The 27,876-nt window shown below is 45.2% G+C and overlaps 1 protein-coding gene across 1 annotated transcript in view; it reads right to left on the bottom strand.

Moving 5' to 3' along the window:
- Positions 1 to 11,186: 11,186 nt before the first annotated feature.
- LOC137504050 (sulfotransferase 6B1-like) overlaps positions 11,187 to 27,876 on the bottom strand; it is an 82,050-nt gene continuing 65,360 nt past the window's right edge. The window contains exon 7 of the mRNA XM_068231974.1: positions 11,187 to 11,344. Coding sequence (XP_068088075.1) covers positions 11,214 to 11,344 — 131 coding nt within the window. The 3' untranslated portion in view covers positions 11,187 to 11,213. The remainder of the gene's footprint in view (positions 11,345 to 27,876) is intronic.

The raw sequence follows: 27,876 nt of genomic DNA, 5'->3' as shown, positions 1-27,876 counted from the left end.
CAGTCAGTAAGTCGCAAGCAGGACGAGTGAGGCAAGATGGCGTTCGCTATTTATAGAGGGGGGCTTGGCCAGGCTCCCCCTCTGTGATTGGCTGCAGTCAGAGGGCTGGGAGCCCTCTGATTTGCTTGTGAGGACTTGAGGTGACGTCTGTCGTGACGCTATCCGAGCTCGGATAGCTAGGATATCTCCGGATAGCTGCTTGCTATCCGAGTGCGCTCGGATAGCACAGCCCGGATAGCTAATACTATTCGAGCTCGGTATTCGAGCTCGAATAGTGAAAAAAGAGCTAGGATATCCGAGTAACTCAGATGAGCATCACTGAGGTACATTACTTACACAACCCATTGGGTCAACCTAGTGACCGCTGGCAAGCATGGAGTATGTGGCTGTGCAGTGGACCTAGTTGTGACACCTCCACCGATTGCAGGCTGGCCTGCTGCCACCTCCTCTCCTTCTCATCCTACTCCTCCTGCTACATCCTCTTCGCTGTCCTCCTCCTCCTCCTCGGCTGAGTGGCAGTGCTACTCTACTGGTGCTGCGATGTCGTCTCCAGCTACATAGCCCCAGCTCCCCAGGGCCTATGCTGCATGCCAGGTACGACAGTGTCACGCCATCTTAGACATGACTTGCCTCAAAGCGGAGGGTCACACTGGAGCAGCTCTCCTGGCTGCTCTTAACAAACAGGTGGATCAGTAGCTGACCCCGAACCAACTGGAGATCGGCAACGTGGTGTGTGATAGTTGCAGCAATTTCATTTTGGCTTTGAATTTAGGAAAGTTGACACATGTACCCTGCATGGCACATGTGCTGAATCTAATAATTCAGAGATTTTTGTTTAAGTATCCAGGCTTACAGGACGTCCTGAAGCAGTCCAGGAAGGTGTGTGGGCATCTCAGGCGGTCTAACATTGCCATGGCACACTTGGCCGACATTCAGCGGAGAAACAACTTGCCGGTGAGGCGCTTGATTTGCGATAGCCCGACTCGCTGGAATTCAACGCTCTTGATGTTTAACCGCCTGCTACAACAGGAGAAAGCCGTCATCCAGTATCTCTACAACTACAGTAAAAGGACATGCTCTGGGGAGATGGGGATGTTCTGGCCGAAGTACTGGACACTCATACGAAATGCCTGCAGGCTCATGCGGCCGATTAAGGAGGTGACCAACCTGGTGAGTCGCAGTGAAGGCGCCATCAGCGACTTGATCCCATATCCTTTCTTACTGGAGCATGCCGTGCGTAGAGTGGTGGATCAAGCTGTGGAGGAGCGTGAACAGGAACAGGAGGAAGAGTTGTGGGATCAATTACCAGCAGAACCAGATATTCCCTCAATACCTGCGGCAGCACAGATGAGGGGGAGGAGGAGGAAGAGTCGTCTGGGGAAGAGGAGTCAGATGATGAAAAAGGGTTTTTTGTTTTTTTTTGGAGGAGGAGGCGGAAGACCAACCGCAACAGGCGGCACAGAGGGCTTGTGCTGCTCAACTTTCCCCTGGTATTGTTCGTGGCTGGGGGGGGGGGGGGAGGAGAACTTACCTGACATCACTGAGGAAGAGCAAGAGGAAATGGATAGTATGTCTGCATCCAAATTTGTGCAGATGGCGGCTTTTGTGCTGTCCAGCCTGTTGAGGGACCCCCTTATAAAAAAAACTCAAGGAGAATGAGCTGTACTGGGTGGCAATGCTACTAGACCCTCGGTATAAGCACAAAGTAGCGGACATGTTACCAACTCACCAGAAGGCAGAAAGGATGCAGCACATGCACAACAAGCTGGTAAGTATGCTTTACAGTGCATTTAAGGGTGATGTCAGCACAACAAAATAAAAGTACCACTGCCAGTAATCCTCCCATGTCCACGCAGGCAAGGACAGGACGCTCTAGCGATCTCATGGTGATGTCGGACATGCTTTAGTCCAACGCCTCGCCTTAGCCTTTCCGGATCCACCCTCCACCAATGCCTCGACCGGCAGGTAGCCGACTACCTAGCCTTAACTGCGGATTTAGACAACAGCGATGAACCCCTGGACTACTGGGTGCACAGGCTTGACCTGTGGCCAGAGCTGTCACAATTTGCCATCCAACTTCGGTCTTGCTCTGCCTCAAGCGTCCTCTCAGAAAGGACCTTCAGCGCAGCTGGAGGCATTGTCACTGAGAAGAGAAGTCGCCTAGGTCAAAAAAGTGTTCAGTACCTCACCTTTATCAAAATGAATGAGGCATAGATCCCGGCAATCGAGCAAAATCTTCTACACGCAGGGCCGGATTTGGACTTCCCAGTGCCCTAGGCCCGGTACCACCAACCGCCCCCCCCCCCACACACACACACACACACTCAGGGTGCATACACACATCATATAAAAGTCTTTGAAAAATGAAAGATCACAGACCAATGTTACCCCCTTCCATGTAGTATGAGAGCCATACCTACACAGTCTATTCTATGGAGCTGAACTCCCCATCAGATAGAAATCTTTGCAAGATGCTGCACACAAAGATGCTGTAGTGTACACATTCAAAAGATAGGTTCCTGCAAAAGATCTGTTCCTGCAAAAGATCCGTTTCTGCAAAATGCATTCATAGTCTATGATATCTGCAGATCCTCATATACACCTTGTTTAACCTCCCTGGCGGTATATTAAAAACCGCCAGGGGGCAGCGCTGCCTTTTTTTGTGTTTTTTTTTTTTTAAATCATGTAGCGAGCCCAGGGCTCGCTACATGATAGCCGCTGCTCAGCGGCATCCCCCCAGCCCCGCCGATCGCCTCCGGCGATAGGCGATTAGGAAATCCCGTTCAAAGAACAGGATTTCCTGAAGGGCTTCCCCCGTCGCCATGGCGATGGGGCGGGATGACGTCATGGACGTCGTGACGTCTAAGGGAGTCCCGATCCACCCCTTAGCGCTGCCTGGCGCTGATAGGCCAGGCAGCGCAGGGGTCTGGGGGGGGCTCTACGGTGGCGCGGATAGCGGCGATCGAGCGCGGGGCGGCGGCGATCGGTGTGCTGGCGCAGCTAGCAAAGTGCTAGCTGCGTCCAGCAAAAAAAAAATTACGGAAATCGGCCCAGCAGGGCCTGAGAAAACCTCCTGCGCGGCTTACCCGGAACTACGTTCGGGGTTACCGCCAAGGAGGTTAACAGACATTCATCTGCAGATGAGATCCACCAGGATGGATCTTCAGATCTGCAGATGATTGTCTGATCTGCAGATGAATGTCTGTTAAACAAAGTGTGTATGAGGATCTGCAGATATCATAGACTATGAATGCATTTTGCAGGAACGGATCTTTTGCAGGAACGGATCTTTTGCAGGAACAGATCTTTTGCAGATATTGATTTTTTGAATGTTTACAGCATCTTTGTGTTCAGCATCTTGCAAAGATTTCTATCTGATGGGGAGATCAGTTCAATAGAATAGACTGTGTAGGTATGGCTCTCATACTACATGGAAGGGGGTAAAATTGGTCTGTGATCTTTCATTTTTCAAAGACTATGGTCTGATGTGTGTATGAGCCTTTAGGAAAATGAAAGATCACAGACCAATTTTACCCTCTTCCATGTAGTGGAGCCATACCTACACAGTCTATTCTATGGAGCTGAACTCCCCATCAGACAGAAATCTTTGCAAGATGCTGCACACAAAGATGCTGTACACATTCAAAAGATCAGTATCTGCAAAAGATCTGTTCCTGCAAAAGATCTGTTCTTGCAAAATGCATTCATAGTCTATGATATCTGCAGATCATCATACACACCTTGTTTAACAGACATTCATCTGCAGATCAGATCCCCCAGGATGGATTTTCAGATCTGCAGATGATTGTCTGATCTGCAGATGAATGTCAGTTAAACACGGTGTGTATGATGATATGCAGATCTTATAGACTATCAATGCAATTTGCAGGAACGGATCATTGGCAGGAACAGATCTTGCAGATACTGATCTTTTGTGTCTGTACAGCATCTGTGTGTGCAACATCTTGCAAAGGAGATAAACAGAGGAACACCAAGAGCCCCAATAGTGTAGTATGTATTGACAAAGGGGATAATGACAAAGAGTAATAGTTGTTATACTCACAAGCATGGGTCACCAATAGGCAACCACTGTAAAGGCAGGTGGGGAGATTATCCTGACCCCACTCAGGAATAAGAAGTCGCTCTCTGTAGATAGTAGAAAAGGGTCGCAACCCTCCACCCAGGGTGGATACAATATTATATAGGAGAGAACAGAGGCGCCAAAAGGGTAAAAAGGGTTTTAAATGAGCTTAAAAGCCAAAAATTTGGTAATTAGAGGAGGCAGTGGTGGACTTACCTCCTCCAAGCAGACACAACACGACTGTACATTCAGTCTATTTATTAACGAACTCCAGATAAAACTGGATTATCTGGTTTTATCTAGAGTTCGTTAATAAATAGACTGAATGTACAGTCGTGTTGTGTCTGCTTGGAGGAGGTAAGTCCACCACTGCCTCCTCTAATTACCAAATTTTTGGCTTTTAAGCTCATTTAAAACCCTTTTTACCCTTTTGGCGCCTCTGTTCTCTCCTATATAACATTTTGCAAAGATTTTTTTCTGATGGGGAGTTCAGCTCCATAGAAAAGACTGTGAAGGTATGGCTCTCATACTACATGAAGGGTGGTAAGATTGGTCTGTGATCTTTCATTTTCCAAAGACTATGGTCTGATGTGTGTATGAGCCTTAACGATCACTTGTTTGCAGGAGGAAATGCCTGTTTTAGTGACTCGTGTATACCTATGAATGTTTTCTCTCTGAAAAATGATGAATGATTGTTTTTCCTGTTAGAGCAGTGAGTCCCTAATGCCTGGTACGCACCAGATAGATAAGTTGAATCGATTTTCTGATCACTTATACAAAGTCGATTAGAAAAATGATCAGAAATCAGATTAGACCTGTCAGAAATAATCAATTCGAACCCATCTATCTGATGGCAAATTGCATGGTGTGTACCGGGCGTGAAGTAGCAGAGCGGCGTTCATCTCCCTCTCTGCTCTTCTGTAATCACAGATCTGTTGCATTTATTTTATAGAATTTATTGTACTGATTCTTTCACAGGTGTTTTTTTTACTGTTTGCCAACACTGTACAAATATATATTTTTTTAATTTTTAGTGTATGTTATTACTTTTGGTATACAAAACTGAATGTAACAATACAAAAGTATACAACAGTACATTTGCAATTATAATTATAGAGAAGTTGTCTATCTCATACTAGACTACTGTTGCCTTTAAAATGAGCCAGCAAGGGGTTCAGATTTAGCTTAGAAGGGGTTGTCATAAATCTCTCTAAGGAAAAACAAACCCTTATCTTTCTGTTTAAGATTTACAATCCAGGGGGAGAGAGGAGAAGGAATGGCTTAAGTCATTAACAGAGTCTGACCAGCAATACATTGTTTAGCCCAGCTTGAGTTGTAAAGTGGAAATAATTCTGTTACCTTACTGGATCAGAAATTGTGTCTACATTGTGATCCATGTTTCTCTCACCCCTGGCAATAAACTGAAGCTTGTATGTTCTGGAGATAGCACTGTCTCATCGCACACCACGAAGTATGGAGAATACACATAGCTCTGGAATTCTGACTGTGTGTACAGCAAAGCAGGGCGGCTTCGGAGCAGGAGAAATTATTTATTTTGACATGCAGCCTCTTATCTCTCTCAGGTCCTGCCGCCCTTTTATCCTTCTGATTTTTTTCCGCCCTAGGCCGTGGCCTTTGTGGCCTTTGCAGAAATCCGGCCCTGTCTACACGGACAGATAGATGGGAACAATCCATTTCGGACAGAAATCGATCGTTCGGTCAGCGTTTGTGCAACAATTTTACAGCAGATTCAATCACAGTGATCGAATCTGCTGTATATCGGCGGGAAATAGTGTAAATTTATGGGCCACTTAAGGTGGGACTCAATTAAGTCCAGTTACCAGATACAAACATTTGCATACAAGGTTTACCTAATCCTACATCAATTTAGAATTATTTGCATCTCATTGAATACCCCTGTCACGTGTGATTGCGCATGGCTGACTATTATTATTCATGTTACTATTTTAGTAAAGTTTGCTGTCATAGCATGATCCAAGGACTTCCGGTTTGTCTACAATAAAGCATGGTGACATTTACAGATTTTTATTGTAACACTGCTGTGTTATGCTGGGAATACACGGGTCAATCCGGCGGCCGATTAGCCGCCGGATCTACTCCCGCCGTGTCCCCGCTCGTCTGCACATGCGCACGGATCGATTACCGCTCATCCCCGCCGGCGCTCCTTATCAGCTGCTCGATTCCCTGCCATTGTCCGCCGGCGGGGATCGAGCGGGCAGGGGTCGAGCAGCATGATCGGACCAGCTGAATATTATCAGCTGGCCGGATCAGCTGCTCGATACACGGTACAGAAACGTACCGTGTATCTCCAGCATTACAGACAGCCATTTCATTAGGCATTTACAGTAGTAGATACACACAAGAGCATGCACTGGTTGCTTAGAAAAGGTTTCTAAGCTTATGTTCAACAAACAATACACACTTACAGGTACGCAATACTATGTAGTTAACCTGATTCAAACCAGAAAGTGTTGTCAATATATTATTGTCCCTGGATCCAAAATAATCAATGCTTCTGTGGCAAAATTCAGTGGCAAAATGGTGAGTGGTCAACCTCACGTGATTACAGTGGTACCTCTGCAGCTTTGGGTTCCCAACCCAGTGTGGTCCAGCCTTCTAGTTGTTTGTTATACCTCCTGACGGCACATGCAAACAAGTATAAACAAGAAGCACAGAGAATTGGTGATGTACGATGTGTACGAAAACTTACCACCCCCATTACTATGCTTTATATTTTTAATGTTGGTATACAGAGAAGTCGTTTTGTAGTACTTTAGCGGCAACAGAATATGATTCAGTAGAGTGATGATTTGTGCTATTTCCCACCTCTGGTTGACCCCATTTCTATTTACAATTTCTAAAAGGTTTACTATGACGGACACTCAAAGACATCTACACAAGAGCCTGCTAAAGTGCTGGGGGGGGGGGGGGGGGGGGGGGGTGAGCTGATCTGCATCTTTGTCACTAACTACACAGGCAGCACAGTGCCCACTGATTATGTTGTGGCTTAGGAAATAAATAGATCAATGAAATACTGAAACAACTCATAAAACCATCCTTTGAGAAAAACTTGAAATAACTGTGAAAAGGAATTGACTGTACATATGTTATGGTCCGGTATTCATTTCAGCGTAGGGTTTTCAACAATGTTAATCTGAAAATGTCTTTATTCAGTCTGCATTCTTTTTATAAGACCACTACAACAAATATTTTCAAATAAGGAGACCCAAAACTGCACATGCAGGAAAAACTGTGGGGAGCAGTGCAAAAGCGCTGTTTTCATGAAGGTATCAATTCAAAACACAGTAGAGCTACCGTAGTTTATTGACAAGCAAAAAGTGACAGCTCATTACATACATGCTAGACATGACATGGCAGTGTTTTAAAATGGAACAAAGCTCACTGACACTTTGAACAAGAAAAATAGATCTATAGTACCACAAGCACGAAATTGTACATCTGGTAACTAAATTAAACAGGTAAATACACTCAGCTCAATTTTTTTTTAAATGATAACTTTTAGGCCTTGTTCACATTCGGCTCGCGTGTCCATCTGCGTTGGGCTGTTTTTGAGGAGTCTTTTTTTTCCGATTCCTGGCGCTTGTGTGGGCGTTTTGTTTTTGTGCTTAGCGGTTTCTAAGCGGTTTTTCCGAGTGGTTTTGTAATTCAATTCCTGATAAAAGTCAGGAAGTGAACTCTTTTGTCCCGGAAAAGAATAAATAAAATGTATTTATTCTTAAAATTGCAAATGTTACACAAAGCGATTTTGTGAGTGTTTTTGTTTTGCGTTTCTCCTATACTTTCCATTGAGGCAGAATTGCCTCAAAAATGGTACACGCGCCACTTTGCTAGCCGCACAGCGCACGACCCGCGCTGATATGAACCTTCTCGTAGACATTCAATATCCACGACGTCGGGTGGCGTTTTTAAAAACCCGCACACGGGCGAAAAAAAGGCAAAAACACCTGCAGTGTAAACAAACTGGGGATTGTTGTGTAAAGCAGCCAAAGATTTAATTTGCCATCATTGTACAAAGGGGTTTGTTACAGTGACACGGTTATATGTGACCTTTTTCAAACAAACAATATAACCGTGTGAAGAGGTATAAATGTGAACAAACCTCTCCTCTCTCTTATAATAAAGAGAACTTACATTTATGAAACAAACTATACCGCATTTGTTTTGACTGGGATGGAGAAGTATGGAAAGGAACCATTATCTCCACAGTTAATAGGGTCCTTTTCCACTACAGGCGATTACTAGCAAATCGCAAAATGCTTGAGATTTTAAATCGCTAGGGTTTCAATTTAACATGGGAATCGTAGTAAGTATTTTCCACTACCGCGATTCGATTTTCTGCAAAGGGCAATCACTTTCTAGAGCTATTTTGAGAGCCTTTATTGTTGTGAGCTTAGCAACTAGTTTTCTCTAATTTGCCCAAAAACATAAGGTAGAAAAAAATCCTTGATAACCACAACTTGTATCTGCTAATAGAGTGAAATGATAAAAGTACTGCTGTCTGGTTACACAACAAACTAGGATTTTTGATTTAAAGGGGAACTGAAGAGAGAGGTATATGGAGGCTGTCATGTTTATTTCCTTTTAGACAATACCAGTTGCCTGGCAGCCCTGCTGATCCTCTGCCTCTAATACTATTAGCCATAGCCCCTGAACAAGCATGCAGCAGATCAGGTGTTTCAGTGGTTCAGACTTATAAGTCTGATCTGACAAGACTAGCTGCATGCTTGTTTCTGGTTTTAATCAAATACTACTGCAGAGAAATAGACCAGCAGGGCTGCCAGGCAACTGGTATTGATTAAAAGGAAATAAACATGACAGCCTCCATATACCTCTCTCTTCAGTTCCCCTTTAAGATGAACATATGTGAATAAGTGTACTAGAAGTAGCCTTCTCTTCTGCAATGCCCCACTTAGATAAACCTTAGATGACTCCTATTGTTGTTCCCGCCGTCTGTGAGCTAATGTCAGACACCTCTTACTTGTCCTCCTTGCAAATGTTCCATGTCCCAAAATGGACAGCTTGGTAGAGACCTAATGCTACGTACACACATGCGACAACGATCGTTCGTTGAGAACGACAAACGAATTTTTAATTGATGAAAGAACGACCTAAGTAAAGTTAGTTTTAAAATGTGTGTAACGATCTGATCGTTAGAACGAATGTTACATCACGTAAAGCAACTATTGCGCTTGCGCATAAAAATGAGACGTTTCATGGAGAAATAGCGAAATGCGCATGTCAAGCCTAGTACGAACGACCGTTTCCAACGATGTACTACTTTTGCAAACAATCGTCGTTGGTAAAAATCCACCAAGCTAGATTGTTCATTTTTAACGATCTAGCTCGTCCGTCGTTAGACTTAATGATCGTTGGTTGCTTTTTTTTTTAAACGATCGTCGTTTGAAACGATCGGGGAACGATCGTTTCAAACGAATTGTATGCATGCATCGAATGAGCATAAAAACTTTCCCCCAAGCTGCTTTAAAGGACAAGTGTAACAAGAGGGATATGGAGGCTGCCCTATTTATTTATTTTTAAACAATACCAGTTGCCTGGCTGATCTATTTGGCTGCAGTAGTTTTTGAATCACACCAGAAACAAGCATGCAGCTAATCTTGTCAGATCTGACAATGTCAGAAACACCTGATCTGCAGCATGCATGTTCAGGGTCTATGGTCTGAGGCAAAGGATCAGCAGGACTGCCAGACAACTGATATTGCTTAAGGCTGCTTACAAACCAAGACGTTACAGGCGCACGTTAGTGCGCCTGTAACGCTCCCCCAACGCACAGCAATGTAACATAAGTGGGCTGTTCACACAGCCCACGTTGCGTTACATGTAACGCTGCACGTTCTGTGCAAAGTGCAGCATGCTACGGCGTTGGAGCGGCTATAGCCGCGTTAGACTGTTTGCACATGCGCAGTGGGGGGCGGAGAGGAGGCGGGGAGAGCCAGCTACAGTAGCCGCGCACATGGCTACTTAATATTCACTGCTCTGGCGGGCGCTGATTGGCCGGCGGGACCACGTGATGCGGAGTGTCTCGCTCCGCATCACGTGGTCCCGCTGGCCAATCAGCGCCACTCTGGGAGACATTATAGGACTCGAGCCGCCTAACGCGGCTCACTCTACCGTCGGCTCTTGCAGCACCATACGTTGTGTTAGGTGCACGTTATGGGACCTTAACGTGGCACCTAATGCAACGTCTTGGTGTGCAAGAAGCCTAAAAGGGAATAAATATGTCTCCATATACTTTGAGGCCTCTTTCACAGTGGGACGTTGCGTTTGATGCGACGTTAAAGTCGCACAAGATGCCCCTAACGCAGCGCATGTAGGTTATAAAATTGGACGTTATTTTGTACTACGTTATGTGACCCTTGGTGCGCCGTTTTCGTCGCATACTGATGGAACGAAAACGGCGCATGCATTACATATAAAAAAAAATACATTACAAACACACAACGCAGCAAATGTATTGCTAAACGCACAGCATGCAGCACCTTCTAAATATTGCTACACATTACACACAACACAATGGGCCTGATTCACAAAGCGGTGCAAACTGTTTGCACGCCAGTGAAAAGCCCTTTATCACGCCTAAACTCAGTTTAGGCATGATAAGAAGAAACTCGCGTGAAATTCCCACACGCAAAGTTTTGCGCGTGCAGTCGTGCAGCGCACAGCGCGATGAGCGCGTTGTGCCTATTAAACCCTATGGGCGCTGCGCGCGGAATTGCGCGATTGCGCGCGTAAAACTTTGCGCCCGGGACTTTGCGCGCGATAAAGAGCAAAGCGGTGCTAACTCAGCGGTGCAAAGGTTATCACGCCTAAAGTCTTTTAGGCGTGATAACTTGAGTTATCACCGCTTTGTGAATCAGGCCCAATGTGTGCATTGTGAATGTCACACAGACTTTGTATTGTCTGCGTTATAAAATTTTCTAACGTGTGACTTTAACGTCGCACTGTGAAAGAGGCTTGAGTTACAGTTGTCCTTTATGAAGTTCGCTCCTAAAGTCATATTTTCCAGGTGTGTATAATATATTACTTAATAAAGTTAAACTTCAAATTATAAAAAAAACTTGAAATCGTAACTTTAATATGTGCAGTATTTTGCATAGTTTATCATCTCTCCCAGTTTTGTTCCAGCAAGGTACTCTTCAAACTTTGCATCCACCTCTTTGCTCTGTTCTTCGGTAAAAAGGCTCTTCCAATCCCCAACTTCACCTGCAGACATAAACAAGGGATAGTTATTATTTAAGTATCCTAAATAAACTGCAGACCTGTGTCCCCTTGGTAATAAACAACAGACATGACTTTTAGCTAACCTGCTGGGCGATTTGATTATGCGCAGCCGTGCAGCTGCGCATGGTTTTTTATACCTATTTTTTTTTAAATCATGTAGCTAGCCTAGCGCTAGCTACAGGATACCCCCCTCCCTGCCGTATCCCTCCCATCAGGAAATCCTGTTCTGAACCATGGCGACGAACGGAATGATGTCATCGACGTCGTGACATCACAGGGACTCCCGATGCACCCCAAAGCGCAGCCTGGCGGCGATTGGCCAGGCTGCGCACGAGGTATGCGGGGGGGGGGGGCCTGTTTCGCGTCGGGTAGCGGCGGATCGGCGGCGAGCGGCGGCGATCGGGTAGGACACGCAGCATGCAAAGTGCTTGCTGCGTGTTTTAAAAAAAAATTATTAAAATCAGCCCAGCAGGGCCTGAGCGGTTGCCTTCGGCGTCTCTGGATGAGCCTAGCTTGTCCAGAACGCTAGGGAGGTTAACCAATAGTGGTCTCACACAAATAGAAGGATAGCTATATAGGATTTTTTTGTCATTTGTTTGTACTAGTAGATATCTAAGCTGCATAATAGGACCACATGTGTGTTTGTGTTAAAGGAGTCATCAGGGAAAAATGAAAAAAAAAAAAAAAAAAAAAAAAAAAAATCAGCCTTGCTCACCTGGGGCTTTCATCAGCTCCTTGCAGCCGACTGTCCCACACTGACCGCTCCGCTCTCCGCCGCTGTCCCAGGCACGCTGTTCAGGCCAACCTTGAGGTCATCCTTCACGCAGCTGCAGTAAGGACCACCTCGAGGTCGGCCTGAACAGCGTACAGGGAGACCGGGATGGCGGCGGAGCGGTCAGCGTGGGACAGTCGGCTGCAAGGGGCGGGAGAAAGCCCCAGGTGGGTAAGGCTGATTTTTTACATTTTTCCCTGATGACTCCTTTAAAGAGACTCCGTAACAAAAATTGCATCCTGTTTTTTATCATCCTACAAGTTCCAAAAGCTAGCAAAGAAATGAACAGCGCTACTTAAAAACAGATGAGTGCTTACCTGCAAAAAAGTGCACACCCCACTCATGGGATTCAAATACACAATGAGCATACACATGACCTGTCTACCACTTGGAGGATGTTAGTTTCCGCTAACAATTTGCAATTTGTTAGGTACTTGTCCCTCCCACTGTCGAAGAAGTCTTTCCTCCATGGGAGGGGACCTAACACTAACTAAATTCTACCTATGCATATGCATAGCCTGGGCGCGCTACCAGTAAAATTGAGAATTGCGCAAAAAAAGTGGGATCAGCGCATCACCAGGCCGCCTCTGAATGGCCTCAGCTCAGAGATGCGCTGAGCCCCCCCAGAAACTGCAAACGCACCTTGAACCCAAACAGAGGCTCTGCATATACACCAAAGGAAAACTATTAAGTGGGAGCAGCTGACCAGAAATAAATCAATCAAACATAGCAAAGAAATGAACAGCGCTACTTAAAAACAGATGAGTGCAAAGGCGCATGCGCGAGCCGCGGGAGATGGCCGCATAGGAGAGGAGCTCCGTATTCCACCGCCGCCAGCAGCGATTCCCTCCGCTTACCCAACCTCACAAACGGGCGGCTTTGCACGGGACGACCTCCGCATCCTTCTCCGCAGCCTATGACAGGCAAAGGGGCCCAGAGAAACACCTCTGCAGCGGGCACCATGGAAAAGTTTCTGCGCCCCCCTCCCAGCCAAGATGGCGCCGGCCACGCAGCTCTACAGGACTCTCAGCTCTCTGACCAGGCAAGTGCAGGGGGGAACACGCAGCTCCTCACAGCAGACCTGCTGGAGCAAACATTAAACAGACACTACCACAGCCTCCATGACTCCCTACAAAATGTTATTCTATCTGCTGTACAAGAGCTCCGGGCAGACATATCAGGGCTGGGGGAGCGCACTCAGGCATTAGAAGACAAGATGGATGCTCTAACTGTTAAACAAGCTGACCTAGCTGAGGAGCAGCAACTCATGCAGTCTGACATAAAATCAATACGCACAGCACAGGAAGACATGGAAAACAGAGAGCGGAGACAAAATGTACGCATTAAAGGGGTATCCATGTCCTTAAAAAGTGAACACATTGTGACCCACTTGAAAGAACTGTTCCATACTATTCTGCCTGATATGCCAGAAGAAATGTGGAGGATTGATAGAGCCCACAGATCTTTAGGTGAACGGCGCCCTGGTACTTCAAGACCCAAAGACATTATCGCGAAACTGCACTACTATGAGGCCAAAGACGCCCTGTTTAGAGCTCTTAGAAATACAACCACCATCTCATTTAAAGGAGACGATATTGCTATATACAACGATCTATCATTAATAACACTGGCTAAACGCAGAGCTCTTAGACCAGTTACGCAGCTACTCAGGGATGCCAATATCCCATACAAATGGGGTTTTCCTTTCCGACTGATTGTAAACAAACAGGGCCTGACCCTCACTTTATCTGATTTTGACGATGCACCTTTATTTCTTAAACAAATGGGACTTAAACTCCCTAACACTTCTACATCTGCGTCCCGCTCGTCACCTATGTCATCACCCCCACGGAAGATGCGACATGTCTCAGAATGGTCGAAAGGTCCGATCCGCAGTATTACCTATCCTGACAGAGCTGATAATATGGAAGACCAACCATCTGGAACCTGAGCATGGGCCTCAACATAACTTTCTGCGTCTCCTACGGAGACAGGATATTGCCCTCAAACTGCACGCCCACTTCACACATCCAGCTTATCTGTTCTCCTAATCTATAACCATTAAGCTTTATTCGATTAACTGCCTCTTAACCATAGAAGCGAACTGAATACACTCCCAAAGCTGGCGGTGGAGACCGGTTTCTCTCACTAATATACCACATTCTGTTTACTATGTTGATTGTTATTTGCCTTCTCCTGAGACTCCTCATGTACCTACGGGGGACCTTTCCTCAATTTGATCATTCGTTTCTACGAGTGACCAACTTGGGGAGGTCTCCATATAGGCAACAGTTTTATGTTGCCCCTACAACAGACCACTGTAATAACAGTGGCATGTTCCGCCAGATTAATGTTCAGATTATTATAAATGTTTTTAGTTTTGCTTTTCTTATTATTGTTACTTCTCCATCTATATTAGGTATCGTTTTTAGGTCTATTGGGTCTGTCTTAAGAATATATACAAACGCTCACATCATCTTTGATAATGGTTAACTTTCTGACCTTAAACACCAAGGGACTAAACACACCTCAGAAGAGGTTCTCTCTGTTTAAAGATTTACGAAGACTAAATATCGATTTAGCATTCATACAAGAGACTCATATATGCAAAAAAGATCCGCCTCGTCTCTATAACAAACTATATTCTGAGGTGTGTTTAGCCTCAGGTCCCAAAAAGAAAGCAGGGGTAGCCATACTCTATAAAAAAACACTCCCTCTACAGATCTCTACGACTGTGGCAGACCCCAAAGGGCGTTATCTAATCCTAATTGGTTCCTTATTAGGTAAACCTATCACTTTGGCTAACGTATACGTCCCCAATCAGGACCAAATATCGTTTCTAACAACCTTTCTTAGGAAACTATTTAAAATCACTAAGGGCACTCTACTGATAGGGGGAGATTTTAACCTAGCTTTCTCTGACATAAAAGACCGATATATCCCTCCTAACAAGACCACTACATCCACCCACAATCGTAATTCTCGTAAATTCAGAACACTACTGAGACAATATAGACTATTAGACCTGTGGCGGATATCCAATCCCACCTCTATAGAATATACCTTCTTCTCTCCACCACATGCATCCCACTCCAGACTAGACTACCTGTTTTCAACAGCCTCTATATTACCTTTATTGAAGGAAGCTGAAATACAACCAATCGCATGGTCGGACCATCAAGCTGTTACTGTTGAGATTGACCTATTCTCCCATAGTCATAAACCGAATTTTTGGCGGTTAAATGAAACTCTATTACAAGATAAGGAACTTTTTTCAAGACTAACAAATGATCTGCAATCCTACTTTGACATAAATAAGGGCTCTGTTTCCTCGGTAGGGACTCTCTGGGAAGCTCATAAAGCTTTTATCAGGGGACTATTCATCTCGGAAGCTACTAAACGTAAAAAAGCAGCGTCATTCAAACTCTTAACTCTTCACTCAAAACTTAAACAAGCACAAAACCTTTATAAAGATGATCCCTCCCAGACGCACTACACCACTTTACACACTATAAAACAAGACATTCAAGCCCTCCAATCCACACAGTTAGAAAAAAGCTTGAGATGGACCAGACAACTCTTTTTTGAAAGAGGCAATAAACCCCACACCATTCTCGCTAGAAAATTAAATCCAAAATCATCCCAACAACTCATTTACTCCATTAAAGACCCTCAAGGAACCACACATTTCCATCCTCAAAAAGTTGCCCAAATCTTCACAGAATACTATCAGCAACTCTATAACCTCCCCCAACCACTCCACCACCCCACACATATACTTAAAATAGACGAGTTCCTAAATCAACTACCTTTACCAAAATTAACGGAAGATAACGTCCAGCTTCTAAATTCCCCTATAACAACTAAAGAAGTCCTAGATGTAATCAAATTCTTACCTTCTTCCAAGGCCCCTGGCCCTGATGGCCTACCATATTCCTACTACAAAAAGTTTAAATTCATCTTAGCTCCCTATCTGACCCTCTTGGCTAACACACTTATGGAAGGGAAAATTGCCCCCAACTCATTTTTAAGCTCCCTAATCACCATGATCCCTAAGGAAGGGAAGGACCCACAACTTCCACAAAGCTACCGCCCAATATCACTTCTTAATGCGGATCTTAAAATAATCACTAAAGTTCTAGCTAATCGCTTAAATCCAATCCTCACATCCCTAATCAATAATGACCAGGTTGGTTTTATAATGGGCCGCCAAGCAGGAGATAATACAAGGAAGGCAATTAATTTGATAGAACTAATGAATAGATCTAAAGAGCCTTCTCTGCTTCTGAGTTTAGATGCAGAGAAGGCTTTTGACAGACTATCTTGGCCATTCCTCTTCAGAGTTATGGAACATCAGGGGTTCGATGGACCCTTTCTAACTCTAATACGATTCCTCTATTCCTCTCCATCCACCTCAGTAAAATTACCCTTTGCGTCCCCAACACCCTTCCCTATCCTCAATGGTACACGGCAAGGATGTCCCCTCTCCCCTTTATTATTCGCCCTCAGTATAGAACCACTCGCTTGTGCAATACGACAGAACCCGGATATTGTGGGCGTTAGGCAAGGAACTCGAGATTATAAAATTTCGCTTTTCGCGGATGACATCCTCCTAACCCTGACTCAGCCGCTCACTACACTTCCTGTCCTACATACTATACTACGGAACTTTGAGTCCATCTCAGGCTTTAAACTCAATCAGGAAAAAACTGAGGCACTACCTATCAAGATCCCACAAAACCTACTTGACACCCTACAAAACACTTTTCATTATAACTGGAAGACACATGCTATCAAATACCTGGGTATTCACCTGACTCAAACTTATTCTACATTATATAAAGCAAACTATCCATCCCTGATCCAATCTATACTCTCAGACCTACACAAATGGACGGCATATAAAATATCATGGATTGGCAGAATATACTCCCTCAAAATGAATGTCCTGCCACGATTACTGTATTTATTTGAGACCCTCCCCATTCAAGTACCACCCTTACAGTTTAAAATATTACAACGTGCTTTCTTAAAATTTGTTTGGAATAACTCCAAACCCAGAATTAAATCCACTATTTTAATGGCATCCAGGGAACAAGGAGGTCTGGGATTACCCAACTTAAAACTATACTACCAAGCAGCACATTTAAGACAACTTTCTGAATGGTCTGATCTCAAAACATTCACTAAATGGGGCTTTATTGAAGCAATGAGTATTTTCCCAATATCATTACCAGCTCTAATCTGGCCCCAGACCCCGCCAAAGATCCCTACTGCTCAATTACTCCCTACTATTAAATTCACTCTGCAAATATGGCGGGCAACCGCAAAAACTGCCAACCTTAGATCCCCCTTATCCCCACTTTACCCTATACTAGGAAATCCAGCCTTTATCCCAGGTATGGCAGAGGATTTTATGGGCAGATGGTTCACCCTTCAATATACTAAATTTAGCAATTGGACTGACATACGAACAGGAAAAATTGTAACTAAAGAAGCAATAGAGGAGAAAGTACGATTCACAGCTAAGCTCACTATGGAATACAATCAAATTTATCATTTTTTGAAATCCCTTTCCAAGGACAACAACCCTATACCTACTTACACCCCATTTGAACGTCTATGTGATTATAAAGGGCATCAAAAAGGCCTTATATCAGCAATTTATGTCTTGCTTCTTGATAAATCCGGTTCTGCAAAACCTAACCACTCATATATGACAAAATGGGAACAAGCTCTGAACCAAACTATAAGTCTAGAAGACTGGTCCTCTATCTGGGAAAACGCTAAACACACTTCTATGTGCACACAAGTGAAAGAAAATATCTATAAAATATTATTCAGATGGTATAGAACTCCTGAAGTATTAGCTAAAATTTATCATGATGTGTCTAACACCTGTTGGAGGGAGTGTGGCCACATAGGTTCCCTGGAGCATATCTTCTGGTCTTGCCCAGCGATTCAACCTCTATGGATAGATATTCAGACTCTGATCTTAAAAGTAACAGGTATACACATTCCCATGGATCCTATATATATGCTATTAGGTAAACCTATCCCTAAAGTCAAAAAATATACCATGAGATTAATAACTCATATTCTCACGGCCACTAGACTCTCTCTGGCTTCCAACTGGCGCAGTCTTTGTAGTCCCACAACACCCGAGATTATGGCTAAAATCAGGTGGACCAAGCTAATGGAATTTTTAACAGCTCTATTACGAGATTCAGAAACCACCTATGATAAAATATGGGATCCATGGGAAACATATTTCTTGAACTATATGCCCCCATGATTGAATTGGAAGTTTGAATGGTAATAGGGACCTGAGGAAATTATACCTTAAACATCAACTACTATACGGAAAGACAGACCCACATAAATAGACCTTTTCCTCCTAGTTCTATTTTTCTCCCTATTCTTTCTAAGTTTTATTTTTCTCTCAATATATACCTCCTTCTCTTTTGCCTTACAATGTTAATAATACTTCTTAAGGCTGTTTATAGCACCAAGGTACAAATAGAAACCGATACTGTTAGAAGGACGATAAAATGTCATAACCTCTGATATATATGTACCTCTCCTGCTTACAGAATCCTGTATATGTGTATATATTTACATATGTATAATGATCACTCAACGTTTTTGATCTAGCTGTTTATGCTTTGTGAATTCACTTAATAAAATTTTGTGTTAAACGAAAAAAACAGATGAGTGCTTACCTGCAAAAAAGTGCACACCCCACTCATGGGATTCAAATACACAATGAGCATACACATGACCTGTCTACCACTTGGAGGATGTTAGTTTCCGCTAACAATTTGCAATTTGTTAGGTACTTGTCCCTCCCACTGTCGAAGAAGTCTTTCCTCCATGGGAGGGGACCTAACACTAACTAAACTCTAGGTTCAAGGTGCGTTTGCAGTTTCTGGGGGGGCTCAGCGCATCTCTGAGCTGAGGCCATTCAGAGGCGGCCTGGTGATGCGCTGATCCCACTTTTTTTGCGAAGTTCCAAAAGCTATTCTAATGTGTTCTGGCTAACTGCAGCACTTTATACTATCACTGTCTCTGTAATAAATCAATGTATCTTTCCCTTGTCAGACTTGTCAGCCTGTGTCTGGAAGGCTGCCAAGTTCTTCAGTGTTGTGGTTCTGCTATGAATTCCCCCTTCCAGGCCCCTCTATGCACACTGCCTGTGTATTATTTAGATTAGAGCAGCTTCTCTCTTATCTTTTACAAGCTGGATAAATCGTCCTCTGAGCTGGCTGGGCTTTCACATACTGAAGAATTACAGACAAGGGCAAAGCTGTTTGCAGGAGAAAAAAGAGCAGCCTGAAGCTTCAGTGCATGAGAACTGCAGGGAGAAAGAAACACACAAATGATCTCTTGAGATTCAAAAGGAAGGCTGTATACAGCCTGCTTGTGTATGGTTGTATTTTCTATGTGTGGACATACAGTACATCAACCTACTTCCTGTTTTGGTGGCCATTTTGTTTGTTTATCAACAAACTTTTTAAAACTGTTTTTAACCACTTTTAATGCGGCGAGCAGCGGCGAAATTGTGACAGAGGGTAATAGGAGATGTCCCCTAACGCACTGGTATGTTTACTTTTGTGCGATTTTAACAATACAGATTCTCTTTAAGTCTCCTGAAGTCTAGGATCATCTCAACGGTTTTGGCTGTGTTGAGGATCAGCCTGTTCTCCTTGCACCAAAGGCAAATTCTGTCAACTTGTTGACGATAGGCCTGCTCGCCATTCTTGATTACAAGGCCTACAATGGTGGTATCATCAGCGAACTTGATGACCTTGACCGAATCTGCTGAGGATCTGCAGTTATTGGTGTAGAGGGAAAACAGTATCGGGGATAAGACACAGCCCTGTGGGCCACCTGTGTTGGTGACCCTTGGTTGAGAGATCTTGCCCAACTTGACCACTTGAGACCGGTTGGTCAGGAAGTTTGTGATCCAATGTTGTAGAGTCGAGTGAACCTCGAGTGCAGTGCAGTTTCTAGGCTAAAATGCACCCAGGGCGAGGGTGTAAAAATTGCGCCCCCTCCCCTAGGTTAGATAGGTAGGTGCCTCTCAGTATAGGTTAGATTAGGTAGGTGCCCCCTAGTATAGGCTAGATTAGACAGGTACCCCCAGAATAGGTTAGATTAGGTAGCTGCCCCCCAGTATAGGTTAGATAAGGTAGCTGCCCCCCCAGTATAGGTTAGGTAGGTGCCCCCCAGTATAGGTTAGGTAGGTGCCCCCCAGTATAGGTTAGATAGGTAGCTGCCCCCCAGTATAGGTTAGATTAGGTAGCTGCCCCCCAGTGTAGGTTAGATAGGCAGCTGCCCCCCCAGTGTTGGTTATATTAGGTAGCTGCCCCCCAGTGTAGGTTAGATAGGTAGCTGCCCCCCAGTGTAGGTTAGATAGGTAGCTGCCCCCCAGCGTAGGTTAGATTAGGTAGCTGCCCCCAGTATAGGTTAGATAGGTAGCTGCCCCCCAGCGTAGGTTAGATTAGGTAGCTGCCCCCAGTATAGGTTAGATAGGTAGCTGCCCCCCAGTGTAGGTTAGATTAGGTAGGTGCCCCCCAGTGTAGGTTAGATAGGTAGGTGCCCCCCAGCGTAGGTTAGATTAGCAGCTGCCCCCCAGCGTAGGTTAGATTAGGTAGGTGCCCCCAGAATAGGTTAGATAGGTAGATGCCCCCAATAATGGAGGGGGGAGCCGCAGGGAGGGCAGCCCGACCTCTCCCTCCCTCTCCTTTCCCGGGCGCCCTCCGTGCTCCCCCCTCAGATGCAGAGTCCGTGAGCAGCAGGGAAGCGCTGTTTACAACTCACCGGCTGCCTGGCTCCAAGCGCTGCTCTCTCGCCGCTGGTCTCCTCTCTCTGTATACATACTGATACACGCTGCTTCCGGCTACAGGAAGCAGCGTGTATCAGTACGTATACAGAGAGAGAGAGGAGACCAGCGGCGAGAGAGCAGCGCTTGGAGCCAGGCAGCCGGTGAGTTGTAAACAGCGCTTCCCTGCTGCTCACGAACTCTGCATCTGAGGGGGGAGCACGGAGGGCGCCCGGGAGAGGAGAGGGAGGGAGAGGTCGGGCTGCCCTCCCGCGGCTCCGGCTCCCCCCTCCATTATAGCGCCCCCCTCCCAACAGCGCCCCGGGCGGCGGCACGCTCCGCACGGGGCAAGAAACGGGGCTGCTCGAGTGCCACCAGGTCATTCTGCTAGGGCAGATTGTATTGAACGCTGAGCTGAAGTCCTGGAAGAAGATTCTGGTGTATGAGTTAGGTTTATCCAGGAGATCACTGACGAGCTCTAGGCAGATGTTGATAGCATCATCAGTGGACCTGTTTGCACTGTAAGTGAACTGAAACGGATCCAGTCGGGGCTCTCAAAAATCGGAAAGAAAAAAGGGGCACCTCCCTAAATACAATAATATATTGTGTATAAAGAAACTGGTGCATGAGGCCAGAAGTAAATACAAAAACTCACTTTATTGAAGCATTGGCACATTGGCTTCAATAAAGTGAGTTTTTGTATTTACTTCTGGCCCCATGCACCAGTTTCTTCATACTCAATACATTATTGTATTTAGGGAGGTGCCCCTTTTTTCTTTCCGATTTTTGAGAGTCACTTACCAGGTCGAGGCTCTGCCCTCCCTTTCATAAACACATTAGTGTCTATATTAGGCATACTTTTCGCATTATTATGTCTGCTTACTCAGTGTTTGTGCAAGGATCCAGTCGGGGCATCGTGGAGTGCTTGAGGTCGGCCAAAACCACTCTTTCCAAGGTCTTCATGTTGACAGAAGTAAGGGTCACATGCCTGAAGTTGAGGTTGGAAATGCCCTGCTTTTTTGGGACAGGGATGATTGTGGACCTCTTGAAGCACTTGAGCACTCTGCCCTCCTGTAGGGACTCTGCGTAGATGGAGGCGAGGATAGGAGCTAGCTGCTGCAAGCAAGTTTTAAGGCATGCCAGTGACACGCCATTTGGGCCAGGGGCTTTCCTGGGATTCAGTGTGGTCAGATGACGTTGGACCACAGCCTCACATAACCTCAGCAGGCGTGAGCTCGGACTTGGCTCAGCATCAGTGATTGAAAAATAGGTTGTTGAGTTGTTGAGGGCCCTGCTGGTGCCGACTGTTTCTTCTGCTAACTTGATGCTGGGTGTAGCATGTTGAGGGGGGGGGGGGGGCTTTTAGTTGGTGGCGGTCTCGAGTAGGGATGATCGGGAGAGGCGATTTCCAATATCGCAGTAATTCCGCCTACCGCTATAACGAAATTCCGGTGGTTTCCCGCGGTATTCCGCAGAATTCCGCATTCCGGCGGTACAATTTCCGCAATGTTAAAGGGAACCTAATGGATGTTTCCTTTTAAACAAATACCAGTTCCCTGGCAGTCCTGCTGATAACTTTGGCTTTAGTGGTGGCTGAATCACAATCCTGAAACAAGCATGTAGCTAATCCAGTCTGACTTCAGTCAGAGCACCTGATCTGCATGCTTGTTGAGGGGCTGTGGCAAAAAGTATTAGAGACACAGGATCAGCAGGAGAGTAAGGCAACTGGTATTATTTTAAAAAGGAAAAATCCACATCCTTCTCAGTTTAGGTTCCCTTTAAAAGGATTTCTGTAATTTTCCGAGGTATTACTCAGTCATTTGAAACCTCGTTTTTGAAATATCGTAGGCCATGGGACCTAGAGGTTGTTCCACGGCGGTCATCACAAATTTTTTTTGGATTAGCAGGAGTTGTCGTAGGCCATGGGACCTAGAGGTGGTTCCACGGCAGTCATTACAATTTTTTTTGGGAGCAGCAGGAGTAGTCGTTGGCCAAAAGCATAGGGTTAGGATAGAATAGAACGTTGGACAGCTGCAAAAGCTGCATTTTTATGATCTTAAAAAGCAAAAATATGTGATGATATTGATAGGCAGCAGAGTTTGAGAGGGAGACCATTTGATGCTTGAAAAACAGCAAAATTTTAATTTAGTCTGTCTAATCATGAATCAGTGAGAGGGGCCTTGTAATTTTCACTGATCCATGACTCATTCATTTTAATAAACGTTAGTATGTCCACATTATCTGTGGACAGACGGGTCCATTGGTTGGTGACCACCCCACCTGCAGCAGTAAATACTGCAAGAACCTCCAGTGCATACTGAGTGAGTTTAGGCCAGGTATCCAGTTGTTTTGTCCAATACTCCATGGGGTCATCATTACTCTCCATATTGTCTGGAGCACTGGCCAACCCCAAGTAATCATTCACCATACGGGCCAGCCGCTGGCGGTGACTACTTTGCCCGCTGGGGGTGCTGCTGCTACAAGGAGTATCTGGCATTGGCTGATAAAATTCCTTCAACATACTCAGCAGGTTCACAGATTGGCTAATGGTGCTGCTGCTGGGAGTGGGACCACCAGACCTTTGCTGAGTATGATGAAGCTTGGTAGCTTGGGCCCGGGATACAGGTGCAGAAAACTCATCTTCTACACAAGAAGGGCATCCCGGATATGGCTCATTCTGGCGTCTGCTTGGGAGGGGGGTATGAGCTGCCGCATTTTCCCCTTGCATCGGGGATTTAAGATGGTGGCCACCCACATGTCGAGCCTTGATTTTAAAATTTTAATCTGGGGGTCCTTATGGAGGCACTGGAGCATATGCGCAGCCATAGGGAAGAGATGTCTGCCATTAATCACCTCTTCCTGACTGTCAGAACTGTCGTGCTCCAGCTCCACATCAGAATTATCTTTCCACCACTGGACAATAGGCTCTTCCGCTTCCACAAGCTCTGTCTCCTCATCCAGGACTTGAGCATGCTCACTCACTCCCCCATTTGACTGACCACTGTTCAGTAGGGCTTCCTCCCCCTGTCCGAGCAGTTTGTCAAGAGCCTTGTCCAGCATGAAGACAAGAGGAAGTACTTCTGATATGCTGCAGTGCTCCTCACTTTCCAATTTTGTTGCCTGCTCAAATGGCTCTAAGACTTTCCACACCTGTCCAATCAGATGCCACTGGTCCCCAGTAATGTAGCCAAGTGGCCCTGTTCTAGAGGAAGATTTTTGAGACAGGTATAGTCTGACCGCCATTCGCTGCTCCCACAACCTCTCCAGCATGTGGAGGGTGGAGTTCCACCGCGTTGGACAATCAGAAATAAGCCTGTGCTGCAGCAGGATATGGTGGCGCTGCAGCAGATTTAAGGCTGCGGTGGCGGTTGCGAAGCGAAGGATGTGGGCTGACACTTTTCGTGCTGAGGCCACAGCATCCTTCAACCCATCAAAAGTGCGTAAGAACTTCTTGACTACAAGGTTGAAGATGTGGGCCAAGCAAGGTGAGTGTAGCCACCTTCAGAAATAGTGGCCAGCATGTTGGCACCATCAGACACCACTACACCTGTCTCCAGGTTTCGGGGGGACAGCCATTGCCGAATCTGATCCTGTAAGGCTGCAAGGATTACAGATCCCATTTGCCTGTTCTCGTCCATGGATTCAAGTTTCAGCACTGCTTGGCATCGATGGTGCTGCAGACCAGTGTAGGAGCGGGACCACTTGCTGGGAAAGCTTAGCAACAGCTGACTGCCCTTGGACAGAACAGGTAGCAGGGGGAAGTAGAACAAGCCTCCCCTTCAACCCACGTGGCGGCACTGTGACGGTTGGGTTCACCAGCAGAAACACGTAATCGGCGCAATCGTACATAAGTGCGCACAAAATCGGTTCTGGAGTACCCCTTTAAATTCATTAGCCTGCTTTTAGAAAATGAGTGTTTTTTCATCTCACAACCCCTGCACTGGGGGGATGTGAATGTTTGTTTATGCCTCCCGAGAGCAGCAATAAACCCTAAAACCAGAGCCATTCCCATAGCTCACAAATCTACTTCTAAGGTGATACTAGCTAGGCCTGGACAAACAGCTAGGCCTGGACAAACAGGCCAGGTCGTAAACTCATTAGGACCCATTCACATTCTTGCTCTAGAGGGGAGTTAGAGAGAATGACTTTTAAATCACCTTGATATGAAGGAATAAGTCATTCAGACATTTTACTAAATTAATCAATGTTCCGTAGATGGCAAGCATAACAAAATGATCACAGATGCCTCAAACCTGAGCGTTGATCTGCCACCTTCTATGGCTGATATATCGACTCCCTAATCAGGGAAGAGGTCACTCCAAGCGAGTTTGATATTGATAGGTGATGACGGAATGTAAAATGTTATGGCTGAGTTATGGCATAATTGGAGAAATGTCAGTTCTGTCCCTCAGACAATAGGGGCGGACTTCAGCAGCCTGAGGTCAGATTGCTAAGGGTGGAGAAACCTCTTGTTACCATCCACACCCTCTGGCAGAGAAAGGGTTAAAACCGACTGACACTCAGCCTGGAGAGAGAGACTCCAGTCATCCTATACCATCAAAAGGATTGGCATTACATTTGATAAAATGACTAATATCCATTCTACAGAACTTTCCAGAATTGGACTACATATCTTCTGTGGGACTTATCGCAAAGGCCACGGTAACTTGACAAACTGCTCAGACTGTAATCAGCTATTATTTTCATATTGAACCCTTATTATTTCTGTATCAATTGGTTTCTATTGCTATATATTGTTCTACATTATTTCTTTAAATAAACGATTAAAAAATCGTTCATCTAAGTGCTGTTCTGAAAAAATCTCCGCCAAAAGAATTCACATCTTCAAAGAGAGAAACGTTACCATAACTGTTTTGATATTAAATATTGTTAGTTTGGCTATCTCTAGAAAGATTGTCAAATTATCCCTTTTTCCTACAGGATTTAGCTTGTTAGAATTATCGCATTCGCATGCTTTTATTGCGGATTGGTGGCAGCGACCTGGCCTCTATATGAGAGCACAGATTGTATCGATTGTATATACAATCGAAATTTGACTGTGTGTGGACTCACCAACCAATCCAAAAGGTTACTTTGCCTGCAGTTCTGACTGCCTTCAGGATTCCCTCAGGGTCTGAGGCTTTATGGTAAACTGCAGCAAAGGGAACAGGAATTGGTGGGGGACTGCGCATACGTCACATTGGGCAGCGGTGGGGCGGAGCCCAAATTGCTGTTAGTTTTGCAGTTGTTTGGAGATCATTTTCAAAACAATAGAACATTGTTATTTAAGTAACTGTTCTATAGAGCTTAAGCTTTGAGCACATACACGGTGCATCTTGATATAGCATTGAACCAGATTGTTACAGTTTTTATTTGGCTATGTCTGAGCAAGTCAATTACCAAAACATGTCTTTGCCCGACCTACAAAATTATTGTCAGGTGTGATATTTGGGGAAAAACCCAAGCTTCGCTGAGGAGAATACTCATGGCCAGGCGATGGAAGCCTCGCCCAAACCCGGTCCAGCGAGAGCCGGTACCCCTGATCCTGAAAGTGCTGATGTTGCTGACCCAGCTCAGGAGACAGCAGAGGAGCCGACAGCCCTGGACAATCCTTCCCCGTCGCTGATCGGGTGGAACAGCAGCTGCTGCAGCACCTGAGGGACACTGGCGACCCTGCATACCTGCAGCTACTTCTCGAAGAGAGGTGACGCCAGTCTGATGAACGGCTGTTGCAACTTCGTCTCCAGAATGAGGCAGAGATACGCCAGCATGAGGCAAGGATGCTCTAGTGTGAGGAAGAGCATCAAGAGTGGCTTCGTCAGTTCAAGCTCCAGCATGAAGCAGAGTTGGTCCAGCTAGCTCAAGCTAATCTGCACTCCTCACCATGTGCTTCGATGGAGAGAAGTGAACCTCTACCCGTGACCCCCACAGTGAAACTTCCTGTCATGGAAGAGGGCATGGAACAAGACTTTCCTGTACGCACCTCTGAGGGCGTACCATCAGGTTCCTATACCTGACAACCAGAGAACCCGGGTGTTGGACAGTCACAAAACTCTGTCCCAGAACTGGGAAGGAGGTAAGCCTACTTCATCTACTCCTCCTGGTCCCGTGAGCCGTAAGTCACTGAGACCTGCAGCTACTGCTAATGCTGCTCCCCAGTCAGACACATCAGCAGTTTGCCTGTGTAAGATGTGTGGTTGTAATAGACTGATTTTTGTGTAGAAAAATCTGTAAAGCAGTAATTTCCCAATTAGCTATTGGAAAATAATCCTATTCTTTGAAATATCTGTGGAGACAACAGGCTGAAATACAGGATCAGGATTTGGGCTATCTATTGCCTGAGTCTGTGTATGTTTAGCAACTTGTTGACCTGGGGAAAGTACCTAAGGGGAGGCTCATGGCTTGGCTGCCTCATTCTCATCAGACATGATGCAGATTAGAGGAAGCATGCATATGGAGTTCTTCTTTATAATTCCCTTTTTCAGGTATTTTATCCATACTTTGAGCTCAAAGTGAATTCATTGATTGCTAGACAGCTATTGTATGTTATATGAACAACTTATGAACATGTTGAATGTATGTGAAGCAGATATTTGCTGTGGTTAAACTGAGCAGTGCTGTATGTGTTATATATCAGGCAGCTAGCCATTCAGCCATTTTAGTGTATATGTGTTATCTATCAGGGAGTTATACTGTATATTAGAAAGCTAGCTAATTCAGTCATTTCAGTACTATATGTGCTACATGTTAGGCAACCAGCGCTCAGCCATGTTAGTGATTTGCAGAAGAAGAGCAGATCAGGCCTCACAGCCAGTATGTAATGTGTGTGTTCACATGAAGCCTTATAACTCACAGATCTGCAGGAATAATATGTTTATTGCAAATGCATCTGAGCTAGTGTGCAGCCACATGTGTGTT

This window comes from Hyperolius riggenbachi, chromosome 4 (assembly GCF_040937935.1).
Source record: "Hyperolius riggenbachi isolate aHypRig1 chromosome 4, aHypRig1.pri, whole genome shotgun sequence".
Classification (NCBI taxonomy): Eukaryota; Metazoa; Chordata; class Amphibia; order Anura; family Hyperoliidae; genus Hyperolius; species Hyperolius riggenbachi.
This window is presented reverse-complemented; position numbering and strand designations above follow the sequence as displayed.